This window comes from Misgurnus anguillicaudatus, chromosome 19 (genome assembly GCF_027580225.2).
Source record: "Misgurnus anguillicaudatus chromosome 19, ASM2758022v2, whole genome shotgun sequence".
NCBI lineage: Eukaryota > Metazoa > Chordata > Actinopteri > Cypriniformes > Cobitidae > Misgurnus > Misgurnus anguillicaudatus.
In genome coordinates this window covers 30,051,965-30,060,899 of record NC_073355.2, presented here as the reverse complement: position 1 = coordinate 30,060,899, position 8,935 = coordinate 30,051,965, and the positions used below count along the sequence as shown (strand labels likewise).

Below are 8,935 nucleotides of genomic sequence, written 5' to 3'. Positions count from 1 at the left end.
TGAACTTGCTTACACATAAGCTATCGTATTCTAGCAAGAGCGAAAGGCATAAAAACTTAAAAGCATGACAAGCCTGAGACAAGTTTGGCCTGTGACGAGCCCAAATGTCCATTAAATCAAGTTTAGTTCCTGTTAAAACCCCCAAAAGTGAACCAACAAATAAAACTGAAATATGCATGTTGTTGTTTTAAATATACTTCAACAACACATCAGACTTCTGTGTGGGAGCAAAATACTTTAAAATGTGTTGAAAGGGTAAACTAAGGCGATGTTGTTTAATCTACATTTTACATGGAGTCTGGCTTTGAGGACATTTAATACTGTAAGTGTAATACGCTCTAGCTCACTGCCCAGCGCACACTAAATGATTCACAGTGTGGTTCAGGTGTGCACATCCTGCCATATACACCAGGGGTTTTCAAAGTATGGGTTGTGACCCATTTGTGCCTCCAATTAATGACTAGGAATGACAATAATTATTAAATGTGCAATTAAACCTAGATTTTATTCATACAATGGCAAGGAAAACAAAACTAGACAAGAACAAATGTTTCTTTCATATTTCTGTAAAAGGATATTTTTGACTTATGATAAATTGGAATAAACGTTTTGGAACTCCTGATAGGCTACTAAACTATAATTTTTGTCCACTACTATAGCATAATCAAATAGCTTTTGTGTCCCAAACTTAACTTAACAGGTAGACTTTCACAAAGAATCAATAACAACAGAGTTAATTCTAAAGTAGATTTCTGATAAGAAAGGAAATTAAATTAATTAAAGGGTCATATCTACCCTCAAACCATATCTAAAATGTATCAACTAATACACTGAGCTAAAACTACTTTGTAAACCTAATTTATATAATGTTAGCTACAGATCATTAAATTCTTGCCTGGCTGCCGAACCTTTCTTTGCACAGGGTTGGTCCATACTCGGCATCTTCCCTCATCTTTAGGAAACCGAAAGATTTTTTCTTTATTCAACAAGGTATTTGTTCCTGAGGTCGTTTTAGCCATTAGCCGGATTGATAAACAAACAACGACCAAAAGTTAAAGTTGTCATGAAACGGAACACTGAAAACCCTAATTAGTTGATTGAACTCAAATGATTTGAGTAACCTTGTTCCCTCAATTTAATTGAGTAATGGGGTCTCCCAAAACTTGCATATTTAAGTTTACTTTTGGTGCTTATGTAGATTTGACTTAAATTGTTTAGTTCACCAAACTTTACGATTATTTAATGTACTTAAACAATAAAGTTCATTTAACTTAGTGTTAATTTCAAGTGTACTTGTATATTTAAGTAAACTCAACATGACAATTTAACTGAAATTAGAATTTAATTCTAAAGAATTAATTCTATTTCTTTAATTGTAAAGTTATTATTTTTGACTGAAAGCTTTGTGCACACTGCACTTAAATAAAACAATGACAACAATTTTAAGTTGAATAGACTTAATGTTTTAATTTCTTCCAATATTCCTGCATTCTTAACCCGGATTAGTTGACATTTCTAGAAATTTGTGAGGAAACCCATTGCATATAACTTTAGTTTTTATCACTTTATATTACTTTTGATGTTATAAATGGTATTATAACACTAAATGAATGACCGACTTTAAGTCAACCATTGAATAAACGTGATTCCCCACAGAAACACACAAACTGTGTTTTTGACATGCATTGTCAGTACTGTGGAGAGAAATACAATAAAATGTTCTGAACAGGGTTCATGTACGGAAACACTGATCACCTGAACGGTGACTTCACAAAATGATCATTTACAAAACAACATCAATAATATAAAAGCTTGAACCTATATGACATTTTATTAACAAATATTTAAGTAGTGAAAGTTCTTAGCAGTTTTTATTCTGTGAAAAAGCAGAAAATAATCAAAATATTCAGGCGCAAAGGATTATGGGAATTTTTTAACAACATGAACTAATAATTTTAAGTTCATTTTACTTGAATGTTTTAGTTTAATGGATCTTGTAAGTTAAATCAACTAAACTTTTTAAGCTTTGGCTTCAAAACAGAAAATATCAAGTGATGTTTACTTGATTGTTTAAGTAAAGACAATATCTGGGTTAACAGTGAAGTAGCGATTGTATTATTTTTCCTGCCATAACATATATCTGAGTAAATTGACTTGTGAAATAAGAAAAAAAGTGGGGTTTGTAAAATATAATTCATTTGCAAAAAATAAAGTTTTATTTTATTAAATTTTTATAACGACTTTAACTTCGGGCCAGGCGTGTACCTGTGGCAATGTCCGTTTCTCTAATGAAGTTATTTAACTAAAATTGTGCTCATGGCAATGCCATATTTGATGAAAACAGACTCACAGCAACGCACTATCCTCTTGCAATGCGGTTGGCTGTTGCCGTTTTCAGGCAGGTGAGCCACTTGACCATAAGTTGTGTAGATATCAAGCTGATATGGGCTGCGTCCAAAAACTCTAAATTGCTGCCTCCTGAGGCAGCTTTCCAAGGCAGGAAGGCATCACGGCATGTCCGAATTCAATGTTAGGTTTACTTCCTGTCTCCTGAGATACTTATGCGTGGGCGTACAATAAGAATGTGATTGGTCGATATGGTCGAGTTCGAAAAAATTAAATGGAGGCCAAGGAAGCGACTGGAGCACAAATTTAGTGTAAATAAAGGTAGATTTTCAAGTTTACACCTTTTAATTGCATTTCTAGCGGAATATTAGTATTGTAGTTTTCAAATATATGATTACTTATCACAGAGGTGCTCTCTGTTTATATTTCAAACACGGTGCCTTTGAAGTGTGTCCGAAAGTCTTTCTCTGAGCTGCCTTCATACCTCCGAAGTCATTTCCTCATGAGGCAGCGAGGCAACAAGTCACTGCCTTGAGTTTTCGGATGAAGCCATGAAATCCATCATTGCGTTTGCTACTTGTTGATAACCAAACTAATCGTGCAGTTTGTGCCTAGTGGATGAACTCGTACCTGCGTAAGATCAGTTCATTAAAGAGCACCAATGGTTCGATTTATGATTTTACATTTCCTTTGGTGTGTAAGTGTGTATTAGCAGCCCAGTCTCACGAAATTTCGTCATATAGTCAAAAAAAATGTTTTATTCTTTTTTCGTGATATTATCACGAATTTCCACGGTTTTTCGTAATCGTATAACAAATTCCTGTTTCCGTGTGATTATTACGTATTGGTTACTCAACTGTTGGGTCCTATTTTCTTACCATTGTCGCTTCGGTTTAGGGTACATTTACATAAAATGGCATCCCTACCCAAATTCAACTCTAACCCTAACGCCAGGCGGCATATAAAAAATTGATCAGAAAACAGTATAAACCAATAAAGTGACATTCTAATGCAAGCACCAAATCTGGCCCTAAACCAAAGCAGCAATGGATTACAGGTGGGAGAAAGCAGTCGAGTAACCAATGCGTGATAATGACACGAAAACAGAAATTCGTTATACGATCACGAAAAAACACAGAAATTCGTGATAATATCACGGAAAAAAACATTATGTAACTATATCACAAAACCTTGTGAGACTGGGTAGGTATTAGTACATGTTAACGATATGGTACAAACGGTACAAAACCACAAAATAAACAATGACGCGAGTTATCATCCCCAACATAAATATCTTTTCTTGGACTACAACAAACACACGGATTGTAGGCAACAGTTTACTTCCTGGGATTGGTGATGTAGAGAAGACCGACATTATCATAATTCCTCCCGCTTCGGACTTACAGCCTGTAAGTTAACTCCTGTTAGCATTGCATTGTAAGCGAATCTTACAAACATGATAAGGAGCATCACAATTCCGGCTGACATCAGGGGTATTCAGGCCAATCACTATTAGCTGGCCAATCAGGGACACAGAGCTTTTAAAAACCATGCGTTTCAGGAAGAGAGTGAAATCTGGAGCTACAAAAATGTATGGTATGTGGAAAGTAATGTTTTTTTAACCATAAACCATGCAAACACATTGCATTATACCAAATACACAAAATAACTTTTTTTTAGCAATGAAATAGGTGCTCTTTAACCAATAATGAATAAATTCAGAATAGATTGTGGCTAACAGGCCCACCTATGATATTATAATTGCAAATTAATTATCGGACCAAAATGATTGCCTTATAATTAATGACAAAATTGACATGATGATGATGAGTAGTGGTGACAGTAACCATCATTAAACATTGGTGGCGCACGCGCGGTCCGTTACATCATTCTATCAGAAGAAGGTGGGTTTGTATTTATGATGACAGCGATTATTTTGCTGTCCTTGAGGTGGGTGGGAACTTTGAGAAGTTAGTAGTATTGTACCGATGCCAGACACATTCGTGTTGATAGGGCTCAGATTTACTTCAGTTTTATTTATGGGAACACATGTTGTGCAGGGGGGGGTATTATCTGTCTTGTTGATTTGACGGATTTAATAGGTCGGTAATTTATAGTTGCCGTGTCGTGGTGTAGCTAATTGAACTTAACATCGACTTTAACACATGAAGCACACCTGAAAATGAACAGTAGCGCTCGATAGTTCCGTCTGAATCACTACAATCGATTTTAGACATTGATAATATGACTGAAAACACTTTCTATAGCCACAAATGTTGTGTGTGTTTTTTCAAGTTGAGGTGTTTTTAAGGAAGTAGAAGTCTGGAAAGTTACCCTGAAAGAGTGCTTGCGCTTGCCGTGTTTGTGAATGACAGGAGAGCTGTGGGTTTGCCAGCTCGCGCACTGACGCACGGGTGACCATTCAGCTGCGCGGGGTGCTGCGAGAGTATCAGTTCAGTTCGGGCACTCCGGAGCGCGTGAGGTACGGTTGTAATGTTGGGCTCCGAGGACCACGGAGAGATTCGCAAACGAAACGCCACCGGTGAGTACCCGTCCATTCAATATACTTTTACTGTAACCCTCAGTTAAGATGTAAACTGGCAGGTGTTAAACCCAAAGGGGGAAAAGTTTGGATGCGTGTTGGCTTACCTACTGAAGTCATCAGTCAGTAAGTAGTACATCAGTCATACTGGTAGCAATACCCGTAAACTTATCTGAACTCACCACCACAATGCCCCGAATGGGAAAATGCGCGTAAATTCTGGTAAAGGAAATTATTTCGGATCAAAGGGAAATTTTTATTCAGTTTGCAAGGACACGGAGTTGTATGATAAAGCATTGTTATCGAGATTCTTGCGGTTTATCATGTTTACTTGGCTGTCAAAATGAAATACTCCACAGGCATCCTAAAAATGGATGAAAGTTGAATGAAACGCCGCGTGACGCTCAAACAATCTCATTGCTTCAGACAAGCGGTATTACGCCGCGATGATGAATGTGCCCTGAAATTGCCTTTTTTCTGTTTACGGACTTTTGAACAAGAATATTAGAAGAAAATACTTGGAGAGTCTCAGCACCATATCATGGAAGATATAACCATTGTTAAGTTCTTACATTTTCTTTCTTTCTTTTTATTCTTTCTTTCTTTCACTAATATGGCATCTGGTAAATGCAGAAAACTTACTAAAGAGCAAGACTTATGCTATTAAGCTAAAGTTTAACTTTTTTAACTTTAAATGTATATTTTTGATGTTGCTTTTGTTTGCATGGTTTTACATTTGATCCAAACATTGTTTAGCACTTCTCATAATACGGCCTCTCTCCTTACTTTTGTGAGTCCATTTGGATAAAAGCATCTGCTACAGTGTAGCTGCATGAATTTTATTTGTTTCTCTCAATCTCTGAACGGTGATTTACTAAATTTTGTAGTGGTGGGTGAGCTAAAACTTGTACAGCATAACAGAGCAGGTGTACTGATCTGAGATGCTCGCCCACATAGGGGTTTGACTTGTTGTATCACCCGAACATGAAATCTTCACCACTGTGCTTCCCTCTCTCAGACGGAGGCAAGCTGAGAGAGATGATGCATGGAGATTATGCATGGAGCCATTTATCTTCAGTTGGTTTGATATTTGAAAAGACTTATCTGACTTACCTGACTTGTTATTGGTTTATTTGGCTTTCGTTTTGCATTAAATGAGTCAAAGTTTGTGCATTGTAACATAGATGCATATAAGTCTATTTAAAAAGCATCTTAACACATCAGAAGCATGTTGCTGAGTCTGACCAAGCACAAACTAAAACCTGTAATACAATAATTGAAAATAGCGTACAACGCATTTTGTGCTATAGTGCCATGTGACTCGAATCTAACAGGGAAGAGATTTGTTGTCCCAATGCCGTAGTTTACAGATTTAGTTTTTACATCCAAATTATAGTGTTACTTGCAGCTGGTTTCCGGTAACTTACCGTAGATTTAAATTTATGTTATTTGGGAACCAGAAATCATCATCAACCTTGTTCAGTGTTTTGCTTCAGATTTTGTTTCCCAGAATGCCCTGCTTGATGCTGCCATTTCAGTTCTACTCTGTAAAGACAAAGACCTGAAAATGTTTAATGTTGATTTAACCTTGAACAAAATGTTGCCAGCAAACAACATAAATTGAAATCTACGGTAAGTTACCAGCAATCAGCTGCAAGTAACACTGTAATTTCTACGAATACAGTGTGCTCGAAGTTGTATTTAAACGGTCTGTGTTTACTTTAAAGAGTTCCCCGTTTCCCACTTCTTACTCCTTAAGTGCTAGGGATGTTAGGTTCTTCGCTGTTATGTCCTGCGGTGTCCTTTTGCAGCGATTGTGACTATAACTGCACTTAGCTTTCTCTTCTGGAGATAACACGCTTCCTGTCTTAGCCGAACAAATCTGAGTAATGCATATGAACATACTGTACCTTTGGAAGTACTAATTTCTTGGCAAGGGCTTGTAAATGTCCATTTATCAAATAGGTGTACAGACTACATAAGGGATGATGTGTCCAGTATGCCAGATATTAGACTGTAGAATGAAAAGGCTGCGTATAATTTTGTTGACAGGGCTGAGTCATTCATATTCACATCCACTCAGTGTTTAATACCGGAGAACTGATAATATCCCATATTTTTGGGGTAATATATCATTGATATGCTTGTTTATGTTCAGATATTCTATCTGTGTTTATATGGGGTGCTCCCTTATCTTCAATCAAGGAATACTGAAAGAGGCTATAAATTATTACAGTCTGATCGTCTGACTCCATGAGACAGTAAATCAAAATACAGTATCATTGGCTTCTCAGATGAGCGGTTGGAGAAAACATCTAATTTAATAATAAAGACAGACATCATTCCTGTATATTTATGGCATGTAAATGTTTATATCCACATTTTTATTTGAAAGACTATAATCTAGATATTTTTTATCTACATTTTATATCTGCGCAGGTACAGATTTTTTTTTAGCATGTTAGCTTATTTTGATTTATGAAAGACTAATAAACTACTGGTTTACACCAGTTATGAGTCTAACATCTGGGAAAGTTGCCAGTACTTAAATAGACATTTACTTTCTCATCAGGTGAGAAATACGATTTGATATCTCTGAATGAAATGCTTTTTCGAAACTGTGGGGAAGAGAGATATGTAAGTTAATACAGTTCCCGTTTACAATACAAGATCTGATGTTGTCTTTCGGAAACCTGCTTTGTTTGTGAATATATGTGTTTAGACCTGGTATCAGGTGTCAGAGATCAGATTTCAAATTGGTGGTTCTGAAAACAGGTAAATAGGTTTTAAAAGGTTTTGCGATGGAATCATTCAAACCACATTCGAAAGTTTCCTGTAAAAACGTTAATCTATCCTAGTGTCCCAGGCAGTGTTGGGGAAAGTTACTTTTGAAAGTAAGGCATAGGGCTGTGACGATTAATCGTGCAAATGCGCATTTTCTCAATGAATGAATTTGAATTAATTACGGTGAAATGCCCCACATCCAAAAGCCAGAGGGCGCTCTCGCGTAGAAACGCCATTTGTGCCACAGAAGTAGTAGCATTACAAACGCTATTCCAGGAAATGTCTAAAGGGATATTTATATCGCTTTTTTCAGATTGTTTCAGGTATTTTCATGATAATAAAAATATTTTGAATAATTGTGTTTGACGAGTGTTGCATTTTTAAATTCACATTATAAACGACTCAAAGTCGTTTTTAGATTGATAAGGACTTCCTACTGATTACAAAGCCGTAGTACACGCACAAGCTGTGCATGAAACACAGAATCGGAGCCTTGCGATTCAGAATCGATTTCAGGCAGGTCTTTTTAATGGGGAATGCGATGTATCGTCACAGCCCTAGTAATGCATTACAATATTAAGTTACTCCCCAATAAAGTAACTAATTGCATTACTTAGTTACTTTTCATGGAAAGTAATGCTTACGTTACTTTTAAGTTACTTTTGCGTTACTTTTTTTACTTGGCTGAGGCTTGATCTCTTTCAGGCCTTGCAGGTGTTTTTTATGATCGCAAAAATGTCAAGGTCTGGCCTGTTCAAGTGCAGAGTGCCTAATTCTACGTTAATATGTTCAGTTTAATTCACTACATTATTTTATTTTTAAAGTGAATTAATTACACTGAAAAGTAACTCGCATTACTTTAAAAAAAGTAACTTAAATATTAATGTTTACATTTACAAAGTAATGCGTTACTTTACTCGTTACTTCAGAAAAGTACTATTATTACGTAATGCGCGTTACTTGTAATGTGTTACCCCCAACACTGGTCCCAGGTAGCAGTAAAGGACCGCCAGCTCACTGGTTAAATTGTTTAATTTAAGGCTCTCTAAATGTGAACCATAATAACATTTACTATAAACCAGCAGTAATGTTTCTATGTGTGTGTTTATTCATGTGCCTCTGTTTCTCAGTTTTGAAGGACATAAGGGTTATAACACCTGTTGTGTTTGATAATAGCCGTATTGGAATGTAAACCGTTACGGTAAATGCCTTCCTTTAAAATATATTTTCTCTCTCTTGTCATTTGCTTTTCTCAGCTCATCA

General features: G+C 36.2%; 1 protein-coding gene across 3 annotated transcripts in view; it reads left to right on the top strand.

Moving 5' to 3' along the window:
* The first annotated feature begins 4,371 nt into the window (after positions 1-4,371).
* The window catches only part of znf385c (zinc finger protein 385C), a 94,289-nt gene continuing 89,725 nt past the window's right edge, over positions 4,372-8,935 (top strand). The window contains exon 1 of one of the 3 annotated variants that reach the window (XM_055194235.2): positions 4,372-4,888. In XM_055194235.2, the coding sequence (XP_055050210.2) occupies positions 4,840-4,888 (49 nt within the window). In that variant the 5' untranslated portion in view covers positions 4,372-4,839. The remainder of the gene's footprint in view (positions 4,889-8,935) is intronic. The other 2 variants (XM_055194234.2, XM_055194236.2) reach the window with 2 other exon arrangements.